This window comes from Phocoena phocoena, chromosome 4 (assembly GCF_963924675.1).
Source record: "Phocoena phocoena chromosome 4, mPhoPho1.1, whole genome shotgun sequence".
Lineage (NCBI taxonomy): Eukaryota > Metazoa > Chordata > Mammalia > Artiodactyla > Phocoenidae > Phocoena > Phocoena phocoena.
The window spans coordinates 128,383,302-128,409,261 of NC_089222.1; the positions used below are offsets into that span (position 1 = coordinate 128,383,302).

The 25,960-nt window shown below is 36.4% G+C and overlaps 1 protein-coding gene across 1 annotated transcript in view; it reads right to left on the bottom strand.

The window, feature by feature from the left end:
- The window catches only part of CYYR1 (cysteine and tyrosine rich 1), a 104,464-nt gene extending 84,565 nt beyond the window's left edge, over positions 1-19,899 (bottom strand). Inside the window, exons 1-2 of the mRNA XM_065876707.1 lie at positions 19,585-19,899; positions 14,251-14,353 (exon numbers count right to left, since the gene is read on the bottom strand). Coding sequence (XP_065732779.1) covers positions 14,251-14,353; positions 19,585-19,657 — 176 coding nt within the window. The 5' untranslated portion in view covers positions 19,658-19,899. The remainder of the gene's footprint in view (positions 1-14,250; positions 14,354-19,584) is intronic.
- Positions 19,900-25,960: the final 6,061 nt, after the last annotated feature.

Below are 25,960 nucleotides of genomic sequence, written 5' to 3' on the forward strand. Positions count from 1 at the left end.
AATTCTATTGATTTGAGTCTTCCCCCTTTTTTTCTTGATGAGTCTCGCTAATAGTTTCTCAATTTTTTTTATCTTCTCAAAGAACCAGCTTTTAGTCTGATTGATCTTTGCTATCATTTCCTTCATTTCTTTTTCATTTATTTCTGATCTGACTTTATGATTTCTTTCCTTCTGATAAATTTGGGGTTTTTTTGTTCTTCTTTCTCTAATTGCTTTAGGTGTAAGGTTAGGTTGTTTATTTGAGATGTTTTCTGTTTCTTGAGGTAGGATTGTATTGCTATAAACTTCCCTCTTAGAACTGCTTTTGCTGCATCCCATAGGTTTTGGGTCATTATGTTTTCATTGTCATTTGTTTCTACGTATTTTTTTATTTCCTCTTTGATTTCTTCAGTGATCGCTTGGTTATTTAGTAGTGTATTGTTTAGCCTCCATGTATTTGTATTTTTTTACAGATTTTTTCCTCTAATTGATATCTAGTCTCATAGCATTGTGGTTGGAAAAGATACTTGATACAGTTTCAATTTTCTTAAATTTACCAAGGCTTGCTTGATTTGTGACTGGAGATATGATCTATTCTGGAGAATGTTCCATGACCACTTGAGAAGAAAGTGTATTCTGTTGTTTTTGGCTGGAAGGTCCTATAAATATCAATTAAATCCATCTTGTTTAACATGTCATTTAAAGCTTGTGTTTCCTTATTGATTTTCAGTATGGTTGATCTGTCCATTGGTGAAAGCGCGGTGTTAAAGACCCCTACTATGATTGTGTTACTGTCGATTTCCCCTTTTATGGCTGTTAGCCTTTGCCTTATGTATTGTGGTGCTCCTATGTTGGGTGCATAAATATTTACAATTGTTATATCTTTTTCTTGGATCGACCCCTTGATCATTATGTTGTGTCCTTCTTTGTCTCTGATAATGGTCTTTATTTTAAATCTATTTTGTCTGATATTAGAATTGCTGCTCTAGCTTTCTTTTGATTTCCATTTGCATGGAGTACCTTTTTCCATCCCCTCACTTTCAGTCTGTATGTGTCCCTGGGTCTGAAGTGGGTCTCTTGTATATAGCATATATACGGGTCTTGTTTTTGTATCCATTCAGCTAGTTGATGTCTTTTGGTTGGCACATTTAATCCATTTACATTTAAGGTAGTTATCGATATGTATGTTCCTATTACCATTTTCTTAATTGTTTTGGGTTTGTTACTGTAAATCTTTTCCTACTCTTGTGTTTCCTGCCTAGAGACGTTCCTTTAGCATTTGTTGTAAAGCTGGTTTGGTGTTGCTGAATCCTCTTAGCTTTTGCTTGTCTGTAAAGGTTTTAATTTCTCTGTCAAATCTGAATGAGATCCTTTTTGGGTAGAGTAATCTTGGTTGTAGGTTTTTCCCTTTCATCACTTTAAATATGTCTTGCCACTCCCTTCTGGCTTGCAGAGTTTCTTCTGAGAGATCAACTTTTAACCTTATGGGGATTCCCTTGTATATTAATTATTGCTTTTCACTTGCTGCTTTTAATATTTTTTCTTTATATTTAATTTTTGATAGTTTGATTAATATGTGTCTTGTTGTGTTTCTCCTTGGATTTATCCTGTATGGGACTCTGCTCTTCCTGGCCTTGATTGACTATTTCCTTTCCCATATTAGGGAAGTTTTCAAATATAATCTCTTCAAATATTTTCTCAGTCCCTTTTTTTTCTTCTTCTTCTTCTGGGACACCTATAATTTGAATGTTGGTGCATATAATGTTGTCCCAGAGGTCTCTGAGACTGTCCTCATTTCTTTTCATTCTTTTTTCTTTATTCTGCTTTGCAGTAGTTATTTCCACTATTTTATCTTCCAGGTCACTTATCCATTCTTCTGCCTCAGTTATTCTGCTATTGATTCCTTCTAGAGATTTTTAATTTCATTTGTTGTGTTGTTCATCATTGTTTGTTTGCTTTTTAGTTCTTCTAGGTCCTTGTTAAATATTTCTTGTATTTTCTCCATTTTATTTCCAAGATTTTGGATTATCTTTTCTATGATTACTCTGAATTATTTTAGGTAGACTGCCTATTTCCTCTTCATTTGTTTGATCTGGTGGGTTTTTACCTTGTTCCTTCATCTGCTGTGTGTTTCTCTGTCTTCTCATTTTGCTTAACTTACTGTGTTTGGGGTCTCCTTTTTGCAGGCTGCAGGTTCATAGTTCCCCTTGTTTTTGGTGTCTGCCCCCAGTGGCTAAGTTTGGTTCAGTGAGTTGTGTAGGCTTCCTGGTGGAGGTGACTGTTGCCTGTGTTCTGGTGGATGAGCCTGGATCTTGTTTTTCTGGTGGGCAGAACCACGTCTGGTGGTGTGTTTTGTGGTGTCTGTGAACTTATGATTTTAGGCAGCCTCTCTGTTAATGGGTGGGGTTATGTCCCTGTCTTGCCAGTTGTTTGGCATAAGGTGTCCAGCACTGTAGCTTGCTGGTTGTTGAGTGGAGCTGGCTCTTAGCATTGAGATGGAGATCTCTGGGAGAGCTTTCGTCGTTTGATATTATATGTAGCCGGGAGGTCTCTGGTGGACCAATGTCCTGAACTCTGCTCTCCCACCTCAGAGGCACAGGCCTAACAGCTGGCCGGAGCACCGAGACACTTTCAGCCACATGGCCAGGTACTTGGGGACTTTCTTGCCTTGTGGAAAGTCTGAGGTCTTCTGCCAGTGTTCAGTAGGAGTTGGTCCACATGTAGATGTATTTCTGATGTATTTGTGGGGAGGAAGTGAACTCCACGTCTTACTTCTCTGCCATCTTGAAGGTCTCCCTGTACAGTTGGTTATTTGCAAGCACTGGTATCACTCATTTTTTGCAAAGTGAAGCACAGAGAGATAACATTCTGTTTACCTTTTTTGACAGTGTGAATTCATACAGAGTATGTTTGAAGTAATTTGTCATGTTTTTCTTTATTTTTGTCAGATTTGGCCAAAGACATAAAAAACATTCTTTTTGTTATCTGTAAGATTTTCTTTCTTCTTTCTTTCCTTAAGAATGCATATCCAAACTACAAATTCTATTTATCTCTGAGCTACTGTGGGTTAAACAGCCAAAGCTTTCACCCATGGAACATTCTGATGGAATCCTATTATATTTTATGTGGTTATCATCTCCCTCTGAAATTTGCATAGTTATGGGTGTGTTCATCCTAACATTTGGCAATTAGGAGACAGCTGGAAGATAGTGTGTTCTGGCCAGCAGCTGTCCATCAGAATTCTTCCAATATAATGGAATAAAAATCACTGTGTGTGCATAACTCTTGCCTTCTCAATTTTATCAATAAAATATTTTATCTCTAAAAATTATGCAACTGAATAGAGTTGTACAGGAGCCTGTTGCCTGATGAGTGACAACCTGGCAGATCATACTGCCTCATTGATAGAACATATTCAAATATGTGAATTGTGTGAAAGCCTGTATGGGAAGTAGGTAGGACCAAAACTAGGCCTCCTAGTATATGCCTGAGGCAAACTTCAGTGCAAAGTACCTTCTACCTTTGGGTTCTAGATCTTCTGCAGTGGAGCCATTTTTCAACTTTTTCCACTGAAACACTGAGCATTGATAGAGCACATTCAAATATGTGCTCTACAATGAAATATGACAAGAAGTTAGATCATTATAATCAAATTGCCTTTTGAGTTCTAATTCTTATCATCTGATTATAATTTATTATTAACAGTGTGATTCGAAAGTGATGGCTGACTCCCTAGAAATCACTCCTTTTATTTTGTAATCATACCTGATTTTTACCCCATGAAAGAAATTCTCTGAAATCAATAACATATTTTAATTATGAGCTGATATTTCTAAGCAAATATTTACCCAGATGATACATATTTATTTAGAACTCACAAAATGTCAGATTTTTCATCCTTAAATGGAGGATTACTTTTGTTTAAATGATCCACTCTAGATCATTCAGTTGGTCAGGCCCCATACCTTCCATGGTAAGTTGGCAGACCTACTTCTTGTCCTCTTGGAAGGACAGACAGATCGTTTAGGAACTTGATTAAAGTGATAAATAATAGCAGGGCAGAGAAAGGATACTAATATGGCAACATTTAGGAGGGAATTTAATCCAGATTGAAGTTAAGAAAAAGCTCCCCCCAAAATATGATGTTTAGATATTCATAAGTTCTTATAGCAATAAATAGTTTTCATTCTTCCTATCTTGAAACCATCAGTTCTTCAGGAGCCAGAGGGGAGTAGCAGAAAAAGGTCAAGAACACAGTTTTAAATGCCAGCTTATTACACAGTAGCTGTGTGAAATTAGACAAATTACTTAACTCTGAGTCTCAACTTCCTCATCTGTACAGAGAAGAATAATAATACCCAGGTAATGGGGGCTATTCTGAAGATTAATAAACTAATATATTTTAAGCATCTGGGACAGAGATTGCATTAAATAAACGATACTTCCCTTCACTCTAATAATTTCTGCCACCGCTAAACACTCTTTCCCTTATAATATCCAACTCTGACTTCTATCAAATGAAGGTAGCCCCTAAAACCTGGAATATATGACCAGCTGTGAGTTGACTTGTTTGGGGCACAATCTCATGGATGAATAAATAAAGATGGATCCTCACATAAACTGCTTTGTTATGGCAACATATTCAATTCAGAACGAACAAAAATACCACAAACCCGATCTTTTACATAATTTAAAATACAAAAAGCACGTAGAAGAGAATTAAGGGATTCACTGTTCCCGCCACCATCGAAGGTATATTCAGGGTGATTAGTGAAGGAAAGATCAATTTTAACAGTGAAGGAATTTTGAAGAGCTGGAGAACACTTTTAGGGAAGCTGAAATAGATGTAGAACACTTTTCAGGAGGCTGATCAGATCTAGAAAGGGGGAAAATACAGTGTATTCCTGCATTTTCACAGGCTCCATGGTGGGCTTGCTGTTCTCTTTCTTACACTTCTCTTCAGAGCATCCCATTCACTCCCCCCACACCTGTTTCAACCAGCACCTCTAGGCTTTTTACTCCCAAATCTAGATGTGATGCTCCAGGCTCTCCAATGAGGTTCAATTGGTGCATCCCACCCACTAAAGGTTCACTGAATTTGTCTTATAGGCTATAAAGCCTATTACCCCCACTCCCCACCACTCAACATATTAAAAATGGAATTCATTCCCCCTTCTGAACCTTCTTGAATGTTCCTCATTAGTTCCCAGAACACACTATCTACGCAATCATTCAGAACTTCAGACTTGATTTGTACTTGTTCCTCTTGTTTAGCCCCAATTCTTAGTCTCTTTTATCACTTTGCCCTGCAGTACAGGACATTGTCAAAGAGCACCAGCCCTCTCTACAAGCATGCTTGAAGGATGGGCAGCATCAGAACCCCCTGGGAGTTTGTTAAAAATACAGAATTCCAGGTTCCACACCAGACCTAACCAAATCAGAATCCACATGTTAACAAGGTGCTGTGATATTTATATTAACAAATAAATATTTGATCTTTGTCCCATTTCTGGCACAGAGATCCTAAAACCCCTGGAATTTCCTAAGTGATAAGAGTAATAAAGGTGTCTTAATATTCATAACAAACCCCTTTCAACCACACCTGAGTTTATGTTAATAAGGTGAGTTTTAGAAAGCACCTGAGGATGGGGGCTGGTTGCCAGGGAAACCAACCTTGTGATTAGAGGGTTGGAACTTTCATTCCAACCTCCAGACCTCCAGGGAGGGGAGAGGGGCTGGAGACTGAGTTAAATCATTAACAGTCAATGATTTAATCAATCATGTCTATGTGATGAAACCTCCATAAAACCCCAAAAGGACAGGGTTCGGAGAGCTTCCTGGGTTGGTTAACATGTGGAGAATTAGGGAGAGGGACTTGACTGGAGACAGCATTGAAGCTTCAAACCTTTCCCCATACTTTGCCCTATGCAGCTCTTCCATCTGGCTGTCTCTTAGTTATAATGTTTTATTCTAGTAAGTAAAATATTTCTTTGACTTCTGTGAGTGCTCTAGCAAATTTATTGAATCCTAGGGTCATTGAAACCTCTAATTTATAGTTCAGAAGCTCAGGTGACACCATGGACTTGCAACTGGTGGCTAAAGTTGGGGGAGGTAGGAGCAGTTTTATAGGACTGGACCCGTAACCTGTGGATCTGATGTTCTCTCCAGGTACGTAGTGTCAGAACTGAGTTAATTGCTTGTGGTGTTGGAAAACCCACACAATGAAATTGGTCTTAAAAATCTTAGGTGTCCACGTGATCTCTTACTGTCTTCATCAAACATTTCCATTGCTTTCTTTCTTTTAATTATAAGGATTTTCCAAAATATAAGAATTACAGATACTAATATAAAACACCCACATACCCACTACCCATACTTATTGCATGTTAATAATTTATAATATGTTTCAGATTTGTATTTTTTAAGTAATAAAATATGAGAGTTGAAGGTCTCCTTCCTACCCCTGTGCTTAAGGTGACAAACTTGTCCCAGGACTGTCCCAAATTGTAGCACTGAAAGTCCTGCACCCCAGGAAATCCCTCAGTTCTGGGAAATACTGAAATTCATCTGTACCTTTCCCTCCCCCACAAATTTACCACACATTTACCACATGTGCATGTTTCTATAATAAACAGAATTATTTTATGTGTTTAGCTTTATGCAAATAGTATCATGTTTGGCACATTCTTTTTCTGTTAGCTCTTTTTCACACAGCATTACAGTTTTGAGATTTACTCTAATGATACACTAACATGCGTGGATTTAATTGCTATATCCCATTCTACTGTATGAATATACTCTAATTTACTTATCCATTCTCCTCTGATTGAAATTTAGGTCGCTTCCAATGTTATGCTATTTTAAATAATATCAACCAACATTACGATGTCTCCTTGTGCGTATTTGAGGATTTTCTAGGGAATATATGTAGAAGGGGTAAATTGCCAAGTCCTAAAGGATGCCCATCTTCATCTTTTCTGCATGTGGTCAAATTGCTCCCAAGTGTTGATAACGGTTTGTGTTTTCCCACCAGCAGTGTGAGTTCCCTTTCACTTTGGCCCACAGTGCTTGGTGCTATCAGACTTATAGAGTATTGCCAGCCTGACAGCTCTGAACAGTCTTGTACTGTTTTAAACTGCATTTCCCTGCTTTAGCTAGCCAGGGGGAGCATCTTCCGTGTGTTTATTGCCCTTCTGGTTTTCTGCTCTACTACTTTTGAGCACACACATTGCCCATTTTCCTATTGAGGCATTATGGATACTAATCTTTTGTGAATCATATGAACTGCAAGTATCTTCTCCAAGTGGGGAATTTGCCTGACACTTCGCCTATGGAATTGTTGCCTTATATATTTTTTAAAAATTTAAAGATTGAGATATAATTCACATACCATAAAATTCATTGTTTTAAAGGGTAGAGTTCAGTGATTTAGTATACCTCTTCTTTTACAGTTTGTGCTTTCTAGCTATTATTTTAGAAATCTTTCCTATTCTGATACTATGATGCCATTCTACTCTTTTTAAAAATGTTGTAAATGTTTGCTTCTTGCCTTTATGTAATTAGCTCATTAGGATAGATTTTGGGGTGTGGTGTAATGGAGTGATCTAGTTTAACGTTTATCTGTATGGATAGTTAATTGTCTTGGCACCATTTATTAAGTAATCCACCCACCTCTACTAGTTTGTAATCAGTAATCATCTCCGTTATCACATGAGTCAACTTCTAAGCTTTATATTCTATCAGTATATAGAATATAAAGTATATATATAGTGTATACATATATAGTATATATATATATATAGTATATATATATCTGTGAACCAGTATCACACTATTTATTTTCCATAACTTTATAATAAATCTTGATGTCTCCTAGGCATGTCTTTTCACTTTGTTGTTTTTCATAACTGTTTTCTTTTGTCTACACCCTTTTCTTGCTCATATACATTTTAGGCTCAGTCTGTCAAACTCAATAAAAAATGGTCCTGTGGGTTTTTATTAGAATTGTATTGATTTTACATATAGTTCGGGAAGAATTGACATATCCCAATATTGACAACCTTACAATATTCCCATCCACAATTCGGTATCTCTTAATTTCTTTAAGTCTCCCTTTAATCTCTTGAAACTTTTATGTATTTATATTACTTCATAAGTGCCAGGCACATATTATTGGATTTCTTATTAGGTACTTAGTTTCTGGTGTTGTGAGATTTGTGTACACACATATATATTATGTTTTCTGAGTGTTGTTGATGTATAGGGATTCACTAATTTTTGTACACTGATTTTACATCCTGCAATGTTGATGAATTCTCTTATTTGTTTTTATAGTCTGAGGAGTATAGGCAACCATATCATTGGTAAATAATAACAATTTAATTCTTTCGTTTCCAATTGGAATCATCTCTTTTTAATTTGTCTTGTTGGTTACACTGACCAAGCCAGTAAGATGCTGAATAGAGTGGTGCTAGATGCTAGCTTGTCTTATAGTTGCCTTAAAAGGGAATGGTCATAACAGTATAGCACTGAGTATGGTTCTTGAGGTAGGTTTTGTTTTTTCTTTTGAGATCTTTATTCAGTTAAGAAATTTTCCTCTATTCATAGTTTGCTAAGTGTTTTTTTAACTCAAGTGAGTGATGGATTTCATCAATTGTCGTTTCTTTCAAGGATCTTCTTAGAATTGCTCTCCTTCAAGAAGTCTTCCTAGCACCCTAAAGTTGGACTAAAAACTCCTTCTCTCTGATTCCACTACATTTAGTCCTTTCCACAGCCTACTAAACTGTCTGTTTTCTAACTTCATGTTTCGCAGTAGCTTATAAGCAATTCAAGAGCAGGAACTGTGTTTGATTCATGGCTATGTCCTCCATTACCAGCTGTAGAACATAGAATATCTCTGTACATATTACAGAAATAAATTGCTGGGAACATGTTCTAGAAACTTATCTAGCCCTTCCTAAAAACAAGTTATGTTTTTAACAAGGAAGCTTAATTTACAAAGGCAGTTATGATTGAATAGAGTAGATTCAAAAAATTTTAGATATCTACACATTTATATTTGCTCTTAATAATACATAAAATGTATTTATGTAATACATAAAATACATGTCTTCTGAGAAACAATGACTTTCTTCTTATAGCAAACATTATCTGTTACTACATTAAATTTTTTTAATTCAATTACTTAAACTAAAATAAATGTTCTCTGAGCACACCATTCTCCACAAATCTCCATGTATTTACCAATCTGGCAGCTTTCCAAACCCTGTCCTTTTGCATTTTCATGGAGGTTTCATTACAAAGGCACGATTGATTAAATCATTGGCCATTGATACTGAAATCAATCTCCAGCCTCTCTTCCCTCCCTAGAGGTCCAGGGGTTGGGATTGAAAGTCCCAACCCCCTAATCACATGGTTGGTTTCCCTGGCAACCAGCCCCCATCCTCAGGTGTTTTCCAAAAGTCACCTCATTAACATTAAAATCAAGTTCATATTCATTTTAACACTATATTAGTTATTTATCATTCTGTCATTATTAAAACAAAAACAAGACTCCCACAAACTTTGATTTGCTCAGAATGTACCTTTTAGAGGTGTTTTATCATATCTAAGTCCTAAGAACATTTTAATTCATTTAATTTAAATGATGTTCTTACCAATGCCAAAGGCTTTTCAAACTGTATTATGTTTCTGTCCTTATTTAAACAGCCTCACTTATTTTATTCAGAATGCTCAGCTACTTAGTGAGTATGGGACCTCAAATGCCATTTGGAAATATGAAACCTTTATCTTTTAATTCAGTTTTGCTTTCATGAATAACATGGTTCTAACATCACAGTTGTGATATTTATTAGCTGTCTTTGCAAAACTTCGGGCAATACATCTTTTACATTTCATTGAGAAGAAAAGAAACTTAATCCCACCAGCATCTCCATTATTAGTTCTTTCTTTTGATTTTTCCCCGTGGGAATTTTGTGTTGGCCAGATGGCACACTGAAGGATCCCTAGACATATCTGCATTCTATGAAAGCAACATGGAAAAGCAAAAATCTATTTCTGAATGAGAGGATCAAATTTTATATCTTATCATCTGGCTCACCATGTCCAACCCAGTCATTATTTGGTTCATGTTCAATTTGTACAATTATTCTCCTATTCACATAACAGTCTTTCTTCGTTTTCAGTAAAGTCCTGCTTTTAGTCTGTCCCATTACTAATGGTAATTAGCCACTCAATTGCACCCTCTGAGCCCTTGAATTCTACTAGTTCTAAAGAATACTCCATAAACCTTATCTTTATGTTGGATCCTATCTCTAGGAAATGTCAGTCAAATTTCATCAACAGCAAAACTGAAATACCCATTTCCATATTCATCACAAAATGTTTATTTTCCATGGAGAAAAGTGGCTGGATGAAATGTTTGAGAATCAGTTTGATGAGAAATTGTTTACTTTGTAAATTGGCCCAATTCTCATTTTCAAACACAGTGAGGTTTCTAATTGTCAGGTAGTTACACTCCTGATCAAAAATGGAGAAAAAATTCCAGTCACATATTCTGTCATAAATGGTATTAAATAGTGTCACATCTCAAAGTGTTCACTCTAAATATTTTCTCTATGGAATAAGTAAAAATAATCTTCATTTGGTGCCTTCTCACCTTTGTCCCTTGTCTTAGTGGTATCTAAGAGTGTGTCCGTTTTACATAAAACCAGCTCTTATTTCCAGAAAAATACTGAACTATTTTATTTTAGTTTTGTTAGACATGACCAATAAAAGAATGTAGTCTACCAATAAAAGTCTGTAAAATAAGGATGTATCTTTTGTCTTACCTATTTATTTGTATGTTATATTCAAAGTTTAACCTTCCTTTTCTAGCAACACTGAACAACATGGGTTTTCCCAAACTGACCATTTTCTTTCTTAAATCTTTGCCTTTGTAGGGGACACTGTCTCTGTCTGGAATGCTCTTCCCTTTCTTCACTGTCCACTTATGTAAATATCTACTCTTTCTTTAAAACTCTGTTCAAATTTCATATTTATGAGACTTTCTCTAAACATCTCTTTCTAAACACACACACAAATTTAGCTGCTTACTCTCTTCTCAGCCCTTCGATAACACTTCATAGATTAATTCTATGAAGAATTATTTGTCTACATTTTCTTCTCTTACAAGACTGTGAGATTGTAAAGGTCAGGGAACATCATTTATTCATCTTTGGATCCTATGCTGCCATGGTAACAGGCACTCAATATGAATTTGTAAATAACTGATTGCACAGTATATGCTGACTTTTGCAAAAATTATTCTTAAATTCTGGAAAATAATACTGTTACTTTTCTATATGGAAGTCAATATCTGTGACCATAATGAGCAAAAGTAGGCATGCCATTTTAAATAGATTTATGTCAAATAGACTTATTGTATTGCTCATTTTGCAGTATATACAAATATCAAATCATTATGTTGTACATCTGAAACCAATATAATGTTACACGTCAATTATATCTCAATTTTAAAAAGTATATATGTTATTTTTAAAGTTTAATTTTTAAATTGTTTTCACAAGACAAAAATAAATTTTCAAATTCCTAACTGATAGAAAGGGGGTAAAAGGGAGAGACCTGAATAAAATAATACTTTTCAACTATATATAAGGTAAATTGAAAGATAGCTTTTGTGATATCTTTGAAAACAAATCTTAACGGTTAATTTGCAGAAGTTTAGAAAGAGCAGTTGAACTAAATGGAATTAAGGGTTAAATACCTCTACTCTGATTATTTTAGAGAGGCCTCAGCAAGAAGGATTAAGTGTGTCTTACCTTACCAATTTACACACAGTCTAGAATGACCCAAATCGTGTTTTGTACTCTCTTTAGCTCATTTTAGGCTAAGCCAAGACATTTTCTATTTGAAAATAAAAAAGACTCGAAGTCAGATTTATAAAATTATTCATTTAGGATACAAAACATTCCACTGTGTTTATTGCTTTCTTCCCTATTACCTTACTGATGACCACGAAGATTAAATTCTCTGTTAAGATGATTAAAATGATTTTACTAAGAATGTGTCTGGATGCTTGGGAGAGAAGAAGCATAGCATATGAGTTCCAAAATAGCAATATTTGAAAACATGTGCATGAAAGAACTTTTGTAAGCATTCTTGGAATTATTTTCTCTTTCTCTACCCCACACACCCACCCTAACTCAAAAAAGAGAAAAGCTTTGGGTGGAGTTAACTCTTTTCAAATCTTAAACAATAACTGGAAATCCTGAAAATGTATTCTCCTTTATCCAGTGGGGAAAACACTTTAAAGCTCTTTTTTTTTCTCTAAGAATTGTTTAGCAAGGGATTTACTTAGTGGTTTCTATTTTGAACAGAAAATTCAGTTTAGCTGCCTGAAATATAATGACATCTGTGTTTATTTCCGCCCTCCCAAAAACACAATTCTTTTTTTCAAACATAGCAAGTACATGGCCCTAATAACCCAGATAGAGATATAACTCAATGAATTTTTTACTTTAACCAAGTGATAAAATTAGTTCTAAGAATAGGTACCATAAAAAATGAATCTGATTGCAAATATATGACATGTAAAGCACAACTATAAATTTAAAAAAATTTTTAACTATTTTGATTAGTAAGTAATTATGTCTTCTATATATATTTATCAGGGTGGAGGTATCTATGAGGTGAGAAAAAGGGCACAACACACACATTGTGATGTAGTTAGTTGGCAGAGAAATGGGTCAGGAGCCACAGGACCAAAGAATCAGAGTCATTCTGACACCAGGTTCTTCAAATCTATACCACCTTTGGGGCCCACTCACACATCTACCTGTAACAACAGCCTCTGGCATGTGGAGATCATTGGAAAAATCAAATTTGAATTTAGTAATGAAGTATTTTAATTTACTTAAAAAGTATGAAGTGATATACAAATGAGAAACATCATTATGTATTTATATTCTAAGCTGATTCTGACTGTTTTCTAAATGTAAAGGGACTTAATGTTTTTCCACCAACTCTTCTATGAGAAAAAATTTAAACATTTTAGAGTTTATTTGCATTTCAAAGAATGCTTAAATTCTGTTCATCAATCTTTATTACAGCCTGACATTTCTGCCATCGCCATGACAGTCTTCAAGAATATCCTGAAGTATGATTCTTTCTGGCCTTATTCATGGAGACATGATCTCTAAGATCAGCCCCACTTTGATTCTAGAAAGTCTATGCGATGCCAGGTTTTCTATTCTCAGGAAACCGAGGATGACTTATAAGCCATCTCAATGGGTATATGCTTAAAATAGCCAGGCACACATCACTTATTGCCTAATCTTTCCTGGCTCCACGTAAGCCTTCATAAAACACAAGTTAAGTCACAATGGAGCAGCCTTCAAATCATCCTGACAGTCACTTGAAAAATACAAAACGCAGACTCCTGAAAGCCATGGGTGATGGTCACCCATGGGTGAAATTCTTATGTTCCTATTCTCTACCTTCTATTTCTCAATTTGAAGGTGTGTGTAGAGGAACAGAGAGTTGCACAGTCCTCAGACATACAACCCTGAAGACAACTTCTGCTTGTCCATTTCCCTTCGCTTAGAAGCATCTCTAAAATTAATCCTTAATTTGTTAGGGAGAAATACTTAACACCTTCTCTGCATGTATGTTTCATTGATTTTTATAGTTGGTTATCACTTTACCCTGTTGAGGCTAGATTTCTTGGGCTCTAATCCTGTTTCCCAAAGTTGCTTTAGATGCATCATGTAGAAAACTGACGTTTCATATCTCAACTGTTTTTTATTCATAATGTCTCTTTTCCCTGATATCTGCTGGCTGAGTCAGACAAATATATACGTGGCAAAATAAACTGGCTATCATTAAATGACAAATTCTAACTTACTAATCCTTCAACAAAGCGGATAAAAAAATATAGTTTACAATGTTAAAAAATGATCAATATATGAATATGGTCTAGTTAAAACATTATTATTACTATTACATTATTATTATCATAAAGCAAATTAGACAATAAAAATATTCTTTAAACTCCCTTATAACAAAAGCAATTTATTTTGTATATTAATTTGAACATTTAGTTAAATAATACAATACACTAGATAGTGATGAGTGTTGAGTGTCTCCAGTAAAGATTTTATGTCAACAACCAATCTTAGAATTTCCTACTCATAACTATAACTTAGTACTTTTTGAAAACATAAACGGGCAAGGGAAAAAGTATCAATATGGCCAAATTTGATTAATACTCACGAGAGAATATTCCCAATATAGGCATAGTAGGAGCAACAGTAGGGTGTGGTTCCATCACAGCAGTAAGATTTGCAGTCTTTGCCACACTGAGCAAGGCAATCCTCTACAAAATAAAAACCATATCCATGCAGTTACTTTTCTGAAAATTCCACGTTTACGAAAAATCACTCTATTTCACATCCTGATCAGTTAACGACCACTCTTTAGCACATTTAGACTTTCATTTTACGTGCTTACAATTCTAAAACATTTGTAAGCACCTAAACTAGTCTTCCTTCCTTATTAGACATAAATCTGGAAAAGGCAAAGACCAGTCTTTGAACCTCCTCCATCGAGCACCATAATTGGTAGTCAGAGTTGGTTGAATGAGACATTGAAGGGAGGAATGAATGATCCAACTAATCAGACATTAAATTCGTCAACAGAGTTCTTGCAATAATTTTTAAAAGATAAAGTCTTTTGACTTTAGGGTGCTACTCTCAACTACATTTAATGGAAAGTGGTGTTGACACGAATAATATCAACTGGAGATAATATTTAAGTAATGTATATTTTTCACCACAATGCATTATATGCTTCCCTTTCTCTACAATTTTTTTACCTTCGTAATTACAGTTTGTATACATAAGGTACCACAGATGAGTCTGCATATCCTGTTAATCCATTTGGATTGGAAGATAGTGAGTTAGTTAGCTGTGGGGGAAAGTTCCTATAGATAATTCACTGGTGAATAATTAAGAGTTTATTTGATGCCAGATTTAAGAATCAATAAGCTATGAGGGCTTCCCTGGTGGCGCAGTGGTTGAGAGTCCGCCTGCTGATTCAGGGGACACAGGTTCGGGCCCCGGTCCGGGAGGATCCCACGTGCCGCGGAGCGGCTGGGCCCGTGAGCCATGGCCGCTAGGCCTGCATGTCCACATGTCCAGAGCCTGTGCTCCACAACGGGAGAGGCCACGACAGTGAGAGGCCCGCGTACCGCAAAAAAAAAAAAAAAAAAAAGAATCAATAAGCTATGGAACAGCACTATGTGAAAAGGGAAATGTATTTTCTGATTAAAAAGGACATACCAGAGCTGACAAAACCAATTGTCTTTTTTCCATGTTTTTGGCAAGGAAAATTATACCAAAATGTTAAATAAAAATTACCCTACCTTTAAAAAATTCTTTATTCTTCCTAAATGATTTATGTTTAACAAGTTAAGGTTATCATTTAGTTATAATCAGTGGTACAAATTACAATGGATATGTGAGTTTCAGGTACATGTAGGAAAACATTAAGTACAGTCTGATAATTTAAGGTACATGCTCAAGAATCACAAAATAGGTCATTTCCAACTCAATCTCTGAAGGCAATAACTACTATCTAAATTATATAAGACTTTTGCTTTTCTGTCAAAGTCATAACATAAAAGTGCAAATGTTATATATATGCCTACATGTCCATGTAATTGATTTGTCTAGAGAGGAAAATACAGATTTTGCTTTTAAATCACTTCCCTGACAAGATGATTCTTTACAAATTGATGCAATCAAAACCCAGCAAAGTTCTTTCACCTTTATCAATAATGCATGGCCTCTGTGGAACAAGTCAAAAGTTCATGTTTTCTTTTCCTCAATTTTATTCTACTTCATAAATGAACAAACCTTAATGTTTTCTTCTGGGATGTGGTAAGAAGACATGAAAGGGAAAAATAACTACCTTTGTAAGATTCAGTAACTCTACTTAAATCCAAAATTTTGAGGGCAGAAAACACGATCTAATGATTTATTGACAGTGTCTGCCTTTTGCAGTTTATTTTATCATTTTCCCAGGGAATTTCTATAGCTTTTATTTTTAGTACTGTTTAATTAAGTCAAATATTTAGACTAGTCAGTTATCTCAAGCGCTTAGCTGGGATGTTTTGCTTTATGCTCTTAAAAGCCGTTCAGATAGTGGGAGAGCTGACACCCCGCCTTATTCTGTCAGAGGAGGACAAGTAATTTTTAAATAGCTTCATGGGGTGGCTTTTGCATAATGCCCAAGACAGTGACATCTTATTAAGCTCTCCATGATTATCGAAGATTCAATTACTGCTATTGTAAGGACATGGTGTTATCAAAATATTTTGAGCCAATGTTACAGGAAACCAAGTCCCAAATCTTGTAGCCAAGAAGCTGGATTATACCTGCAGCAAACATCTAGATCCTGCCACACATTGTTCATTATTTTTATGGCATTTTCCAGCAGTCTTGTCTACTTCCCAGAATTAAACAACTGAAAAGGGAAGGTTTAATAGTATGGCAAATACATTCACAATCACAACATTTCCAAATTGGGGGGTCAACCACACCTCAAACTTATTTTGATATGTTAGTTGCTTTCTCCGGTTTATTTGAGAGTAATCCTATAAAGATCACAGTTTGGACAGTACAGAAGCATTTTCTCACGTGTAAAAGCATGAAACATCCCAATGGCCCTCAGAAGATAAATAATATTATTACTAATATTCAAGTTAACATCCTTGAAAATTAGCTAGTTCCAATTTTCGTCAATGACTTTAGTTAAAGGCAGCATCTGGAAGAAGCTTCCCCACTCCCATCTTAAGAAATGTGTACTACAGGAAAGCATCTGGCTCCAAGCACTTGCTCAGAATTGGCTCTTGTAATCTATAGCTAAGGATCAAAAAGGAAGGAAAGGGAGGAGACAGAAATCACTGGCTAGGGTTGGGAAGGTTAAAACCTTGGCCAAATCCTGTCTTTGTAGCCTGCAGTGGGAGTTGGATAATAATATAAACACTTGATTGAATCCCTTCCCCAAAGTGACTCCACAGTCAGACACGATGCTCCAGGTATAGAAACCTTGCTGTTATTTCCTTAACGAATGGAACCTGTATTTAATGCATTTTCCTTGGGGAAAATAATTCAGGTTACGGACAGTGCACCTACATAGGTTTTTGTCCCATTAAAGCTGGCAATTTTTTTAACAGCATATCTGGATTAATTCTATTTCTTCCGTGTTCCCCCATTTCATCCCAATCCTCACTTCCAGCCTTACCTCTTAGTTCCAACCCAACTGTGTTATCTGTTTTTGCACATACAAATCTCATGATTTTTGCCTTTGTTCACATCTATCCTACTACATCTCCTATGTCCAAGGCTTCCTCTAATTCAAAGGTGTAGGTCCTAAAATGTCCTCTTCAATTTAATTTCTCTGAGCAAATATTTCCTGAGTTCCTCTTATGGGCCAGGTGTTTCGCTAGTCTCTGAGAATATTATGCTAAACAAAATAGACATTATCTTCATGGAGCATATCCTCCTAAGCCAGCAATAAGGTCTCCTTCAAACACCTAGAGCACATGGTGTATCTCTCCTATAATACAGCTTTTTATACCTTAGAGTAAAGGGCACACCTGATCTCCCAAAGACTCAAAGCATGGCCTCTGTCCTACGTATCATTCAACACGTCTCATTCCGTAAATATTAGTTGAGTGAATATGGCAAGCATAAAAAGGCCTCTGAAATAGAGTTCAGGAATTAATATCAAAGGCACATTAGCTAATCATTTCTTATCAAAGATGATAACGCGACCTAGTATTGGCTTGCAATGACTTTGTAGTGTACTAGGGAGGGATGCGGATGGAGAGAAGAAATGAATGGAATGAAAACTTTTCAAACTGATCAAGCTTGCTGCTGGCCAGCTGGGCGGGTTTCCTGAATCCTGGGGGTGCTGTGCACTTAACATTGGGGAAACAGGAAGAAGGGAAGGAAAAGTGCAAATTAGAAGCGTTCGGCTCACCAAAGAGAATAAAATGGACAAAAGAACAAGAAAAAGTTGTTCAGTGGTGTGACTAAAGATGAGTAAGGGAATTAAAGTTTCATCTGCTGTGTTCTATTTTCTTATTTTTGTTTTATTTTGGTAAACAGAGGAAGTGGAAAGAATTATCATTGTTTCAAATGAATTAATTTTAATTTAACATTTTAATTTAACATTAAGATTTTAATATAACACAAATATTAATGCAATTGATTCTGTTAGACTCTCACATTCTAAAAACATCATATGACTTAAGTAGTGCTGGAAAAACATTATAATGTGGACTCTCCTCATTAAATAGAAAGTACTTTTTCTATTTTATAAATTTCTGTATTTGAAGGTCAGCTATTCCCCTACAATAAAATATCTTTAAAACAACTTATAGACAGACACTAATTTACATTTTAATAAACAGATTGGAAACTTCTATAGAAGTTATTGTGATTCATTTCTGGCAAGGTTGAATGAGAAATTCAGTTCTACTGATGTTCAGGTAAGAATGTTGAAGAACGTCTTCATTTTGGTTGCAATATCATTGTAAGTATCAAAAGGCCAGCACAGTGCTATACATAAACTTACTACTGCAAGGTCATAGGTAAGCCTGTGGTGTTTGTCATAGGAAGTTAGAGACATGAAAACATTTACAAAGAACTCTGCTTTTATCCTGTTTTCTAAAATATGAAGCGGATGCAAAGCCTTATGTGTAATTAACTTTATACATGAATAACCAATGAAAGGCCATTTTGGGCTCAGCATCAGTCACAAAACAAGAAAACTGCTTTGCTTCATCAATTATTAGCAATTCTCTCTAAGAATAATTAGGATGAGGGAAATGAGATGCCCTTCACCTATAAGCAAGTGCTTAACAAATTCAGCGAAAACAGATCAGATTCTGGGTGAATTTATGCCTCTCGAAAACCCTATATTTCAACTCAGAGCTTCCAATTACCCTGTCCACCACACTTGAGGATCATCTTCTAAAGAAGAAAAACAGAGGTCTAACGCTTTTTTATTTCTGAAAGGGAAAATCCGGAATATTAGGAATGTGGAGGTGGAGGGGCCAGTGGGTAGCATTTACTGAAATGGAAAAGTCATCAGATTAGTTTATTTGAAACCTCAGCGATGCCTCCCTAACTTCAGGTGCTTTTTAAAAAACATGCTTTCCTCGCACAGCTCAGTCTCCACCCTCACCCCAAATTCCCGAGTCCTGGATACGACTGGAAAAAATGCACGCTATCCAGAAAATAAAAACAAAAACTCCTAAATGTGGGGTTGGGGGTAGCTGCTTCGCGGAGAGAGAGAAAGGATAAGAAAAAAAAAAAAAAGGAAACGTGTAAGGAAAGGGACAAAACAACCGCGTGGAGGTCAAGCCCAGGGCTGCAGAGCGCGGGCGCGGGCTTCTGCTCCTGCCTGCGGGGACCACACAGTCTCTGACCTCTCACCATGGTCCCGTGCATCCCGCCCAACCCGTGTTTGCTCGCAGTGTGACCCCAGCGCCGCCCCGAGCCCCCTTCCCCTCTCCCGCCGCCCTAGGTCACTGACCTGCGTAGACAAAGAGCAGGACCAACTTCGGAAGCAAGACCCCTGGACACCCGGGGACCCTCCGCGCGTCCATCCAAGCCGGTGGCCGGAGGTTGCGCGCCTGGACAGAGATGGACAGAGAGACAGACAGACAGGTCTGTAGAGAGGGCTGGGAGCCAAGGGAGAGCCCGGCACCGGGAGGGGATGGGGGAGCTGGAGGGCGGTCAGATGGAGAGGGCAGCGCTCTGGAGAGCCGGGTGGCGCGGAGACCTGGCCATCGCCCTGGGAGCTTTAGAGGGGAGCCCGGGCCGCCGCGCGGGGCTGCGCTGGGGCGGAGGTCTCTTTGTCTGTCCCCGCGGCGCTCGGGCGGCGGGCTAAGCGTCCGATCCAGCGTCCTCGGCCACCCGGGCTCACATTTCATCTCCGCGGGTGGCACCTACGCGAGGCTGGGGGCGGGGGTGGCCCCGACTCCTCCCCACACTCCAGTTCTTCCTTCTATAGAGTGACTCGAGGAGCTTGGTCCTCTCCTGAAGGAACTTTTTCTAACCCTTTGCTTTGGCTATCGACACGGAGTTTAATAAGCTCCTTTATCGCCCTGCTCTCCACTCCAATTTTTCCTTTGGAAGTAATGGATGAAGAAAAGCTTTGTATTTTATCTTTACACAAATGAAGGGAATTTTCAGGGTTTAAGATGTTAGACAAAGAAAACCAGTGAGGAAAACCTAGGAGAATTGGAATGTACAGAAACAGTGAATGGTTTAAGGAGAACACTGTGGCAATATGTATCAAAATTCAAATGCACAAACACTTTCGTCAGTCCTCCTCTAGGAATTTATAAATATACTGCTACATGGGTATTAGAGGATGCAAGGATACATCGCCTCCAAAATAAACATCACTTGAGCTTCCTACTGTGTTTTATGCATCATTGCAGAGCTAACCATCCACCAGGTCCAACAAGAAGCCTGGTCAATTTCTCCTTCTCCCTCAGCCATAATAACCAGTCTATCACCAAGTACCACTGATTGTATACCTAATACTCACTCAAATGAATTTGCATTTTGGCCTCCATTTCTGCCCTAATGTAGGCTCTTGTAGTCTCCATGATAACCATTCTCCTGCCTCAAGGGAGATCAGCCAGACTGAAGCTAGATTATTTCTTCTTAAACTACAGATTTAATCACATTCATTCACCTGTTTAAAACTCAGTGGCCCTGGAGGGGTGGGATGGGGAGAGTGGGAGGGAGGGAGACGCAAGAGGGAAGACACATGGGAGCATATGCATATGTATAGCTGATTCACTTTGTTATAAAGCAGAAACTAACACACCATTGTAAAGCAATTATACCCCAATAAAGATGTTAAAATAAATAAATAAATAAATAAATAAATAAATGTATATCTCCTTTGAAAAAAAAAAAACTCAGTGGCTTCCTGTTGCCCTTAAGTTAGAATCCAAACATTTAATCCTGGGCTTCTGAGAAACTTCATCCCTTGGTCCTACAGCCTCACAGTTTCTGGAAAGTAAAATAAAGCTTGACTTGAGTTTTTTTAAAAAATTACAGAAAAATTATAAAATGGTCACATTCAAAAACAACTTAGACTGTTCAATCAAATAGAGCGCATATTCGTAACATAGAGAAGAAGTATAAAGGTGAGGAAATCATGGATAAAAATATTAAAAAATACTCCAAGGCACATAGAGAGGAGGCCCCAAATGAGAATAATATGCAGGCTCGAAGCAGTTTTTAAAGAAACAAAAATGAAGAAGCAAACAGCAAAGATATTTTTTTTTAATTCTGAGCTATAATAATATTTGAATTTTCTGATGTAAAATGGTGAGTTCCAAAATTTTTTTTAAAAGAGGCATGCATATATACATATCCCCAAGACCTATTTGAACTTGTATAAATTAAAATCATATAAATTTTCATATATAATTTTTAAAAAGTCTCTTAGAAAAATAATCAGACAGACATTAAACTTCTCATTTGCAACCTTGGAATTTAAAAGAGAGTGAAAATATTTCTAAACCATTGAAAGATAAAGACTATAGTCCAAGAATCGTATTCCCAAATTGGATTCCATTAATATTTGAGTTCATGAAGATATTTATAACAGTGCTTATTATCATTTTAAAACACTATAAAGAGCCTACATGTCCAACAGAGGTAAAACAATTAAGTAAATTAGGATATGTGCATGTTATATACGAACTTTAAAATGATGGGGAAAATCCATAAGATATATAGTTAAGAAGAAAAATGGGAAAAAAAAACTGGAAGTAACCCATGGATAAACAGATAGTGCTATGTCCATACAATGAAACACTACTTAGCAATAAAAGAAAGTTTGAAGTACATGCAACAACACGGATAAATCTCTGCTAACAATATGCTGAGCAAAGAAGCCAGACACAAACAAATTACTGTGTTATTTTGTTTATATGAAATTCTAGAAAGGCACAATTAATCTATAGTGACAGAAAGCAGATGAATGGTTGCCTGAGGGTATGTGTAGGAAGAGATTGATGGCAGAAGGTCATGAGGGAACTGTTTTGGGGTGATGGAAATGTTCTATATATTGATAATGGTGGCTATTCTACAGGTGTATACATGTGCTGAAGTCATGGAATTGTACACTTAACAGTACACTTAAAATGTGTATGTTTTAGTGTATGTACCTTTTACCTCAAAGAAGTTGATATTTCAAAAGCTATGCTAATTCATAATAGGAGATAAGAGTATATACATCATTTTATGTACATTTAAGGTTTCTATGTGTGTCTGGTCTTCATCTTCATTAAAAGATGTGCAGATGCCAAGAAAAGAAAGTGTTCATGCAGACATGGGCATAAAACCCAAAAGAAAGCAAGGAGGGAAAAAATGAAGAAGTAAAAGGGAGATGAACTAAGTATGGCATTCAGGGCGTAGAAAGAATATTGAATGCTGTGTACCAGGGCCATTTTTAAGTTCTTTAAAATTTCAATGAATACTCTCAACAGCCCATTGAGGTGGATACTATTATTATTATCACCCTTGTTCTATGAGCAAAGTCAGGAGGCCCAGCGTCGGTAAATAACTTTGCCAAAGTCACACAGCAATGAGTGGTGCCCGATAGTGTAACTCCAAAGCAGAGCATCTGCCCCTAAACACAGAAGCTAAATTGTCTTTCAAAATTAATAGCTTGGTTGGTTTCAGTGACGTTTAAAATTCCCAGTTTGACCATATCAAAAACAAGAGATAAAATACTTGCCAATGACGGTCAACTGAACTTATTTCAGATAGCATCAATAAGGCTTAATGAGCAATCCTATGTTCAAGACCTAGTACCAAGTGTGGGAAGTTTTAAGGAATTAACCTTCTTTGAAGTTTTGTAGAAGGGCAGTTTGATAAAAGCACAAAGTACTATTGGTTTTAAGATTTTTCTCTCACAATTCTATGTCACACAATAATAATCTACCATTAATGATGAGGGTTTTTGCTACAGTTCAGAAATCATTTCCGCATATGTAATATCTCATTTAATCATCATAATCCTAAAATGGATTTTATTACTATTACTATTTTTTATTACTGTTATTTTTGTTGTAGCTTAGCAGTATGGTTCTGAAAGTTTAGTGTGTATCAGAAGCACCTTCAGGGCCTGTTAAAACACAGGTCACTGGACCTAACTCGATTTGGTAGGTTTAGGGTGGTACCCAAGAATTTGCATTTCTAGAAAGTTCCTGGTTGATGCGGATGCTGCTGGCTGGGTACCACAACTAGAAACAAACCACTGGTTTAGAAAATTCTGACTTAGAGAATCTTGCCCCTTGCCTCAAGTGACTTCTAAGAGAAAGAAGCAGGCTTTAAATCCAGGTTTCTCTTTCTAGCTCTTATATCCATTTTAGTATACTGCTGTTTCTCATCTTCAATTTTCACCATAGTTCAGCTATTAACAGCCCTGCAAATCACCTTTTAAATGTTCTAATTTTACATCTCACAAGGATTTCTGATGAGTATCTCATAATTAAAAGTGGGATTTGAGTTTGAGGGTTTTTTCCCGCTCAATATGACCATATTAGCTTTTCAAAGGAAATTTGGGAGAAATTCATGTAACAGCCATATGCTTTGAAATATTAATTTGGTTTTAAAAGTCTATCCACAGGGAAGTAATTTTATTCTGTAATCCATCTTGTGTGGCATTAAATGCTTGGCTCTTAAAAGACTGCAGTGTAAGAAATTCACATTTTAGAGGAAATATACTCATATCGCTACTAAGTACATAATGTAGCCTATTTTATTTAACTATTTAAATCAGATGTTTCATCATTTCTTTAAGTTTGTGTAAAATATCCAACAATCTGTCCCTAATTCAAAGAAAGACAAAGGACAAGATGGAAACTTTACCATTTGGATATTTTCTTGTTTGTTCTATCATTTGTGACACTTTCATTTACTCAGAGGATGATGAAACAATGACATTTGTGTAGATTTATTTTCTGCTTTTTTGTAAATTTTCTATTTGGAAATAACATCAAACAGAAAATCTTCAAGAGTAGTACAAAGACACCCATGTTTCCTTTACTCAGATTCACCAATCGTTAACACTTTGTCCCATTTGTTTAGCATTTGCTCTTTTTCTATATATGTGTATGCATTATTGTTTTACTGAACCATTTGAGAGTAAGCTGCATACATCATATCTCTTTCCCCCAAATACTTTAGTGTATGGGTCAGTTTATTGGAAATTTCTACTATATAGTTGCTGCTTTTTCCTTTCCTAGGAATATGCAATCTGTGGGAATGCATTAAACCTCCCAAACGTCCTGCTCTTCAGCAAAATCCCTCTCCCCCTTAGATTTAACACGTATGAATGCTTTTTGCTTGAAGCAGTCTCTACTGTGATGGTTGCAGAATGATGATTTTTCAAACTCCAAATCTGTCTCTGCATTGGCCAATTGGCACTTGGCATTCAAAACAAGAATGCTTCTCCTTTATTGATTGATTGATTGATCATCAATAAGGACTCACGAATTCCTAATTTTTGAGGGTTTATAATTTATTAATCTCAAAATCTCCCATATTTGGCCAGTGGAGTCCCTTCAAACTAGCTCCTATGTCCTTGTGACACATCCCATAATTGCTTCAGGCACTTCTTTTAACTTCCTGATATAAAAGATGTTCCAGGTCCATATTGAATCTTACCTTCCCCAGCCCTGGAATCAGTCTTTCTCTGAGGAGTCCTGGTTCCTTTTAATGGATAATGGTATTAGAAATCAACATCTCATCACTAGATGTTCTTGTTGCAACTGGAGTGTCTTTGCTTCTTGGGCCTTCCAGTGGACAGAGATAAGAAATATATGCATGTTTTATATATGAGTCTACACCAACACTCCAATTCCAATTCATTACCGTAGGGCTCTTCCTCAATTTCCACCATTTCACATCTGTAACTCTCTTTTTACATTAACTTAGTTTTGCATTCCTATAATACATTTTAAATTGTTTCAGAATTACTTTGCTTATGTCACTATCAAAAATGATAATGCAAAAAAAAAAAAGCACCCAACACTAAAAAGAGTTCAGAAATTGTTTTCATTATTCCCCCACCCTACTTGACCCAAGACTAAGGGTATATAATTTATTAGTGTGTTCATAATATACTTTAATTAGTCAAACTCTCCCTCTCTAGCCCCAACTTTAATTTAATTGAAATGTAGTTGGGTTCATTTATTTCCATTTGTTTTCAGTTTTTGTTTTTTGAGGCTGCTGCTGTTATCGTTGTTTGTTTTGGTTTCTTTCCCCATCTTTGTTGATTTAATTTTATATTTTGAATATGTAGAGCTTCTGAAAGTCAAAAGCAAACAGTAAGATGTATTCAGAGAAGTGTCAGTCCTTCCCATATGCCTTTCATCTCAGTCTCCCCGTGCCTTCAGTGGAATCAACTTCATTATTTTCTAGTTTGTCTCTCATGTGTTTCTTTTTGTTTGTAAAGAGGAGCAGCTTATTTTTTGTAGTGGGCAAAGAAATTTTAGATGTATTATAGGATTGTGGAATTGGAAATAGAAAGGGAGAAATCTGGAGTGATAGATTGAAATTGGAATTATTGGTACAGATGTCCTTATTTCCCTTTCTCTCTTACACAGAAGGTAGCATGTCATCCATGCTATTTTGCACTTCAGTTTTTTATACTGAATTTTGGAAATCACTCTATACCAGTTCATAAAGATTGTCCTCTTTAATTTTTTAATGCTTTGTAGTATCTCATTGTATAGCCTTCTCATATGTCTGGATCTTTAGATAGTTTCCAGTATTTTCAATTGCAAATGATGCTGCCATGAATAACCTTGAGAATATGTATTTTCTTATTGTTGCAGCTATATCTTCAGGGTAAATAAGCACAAATGGAATTG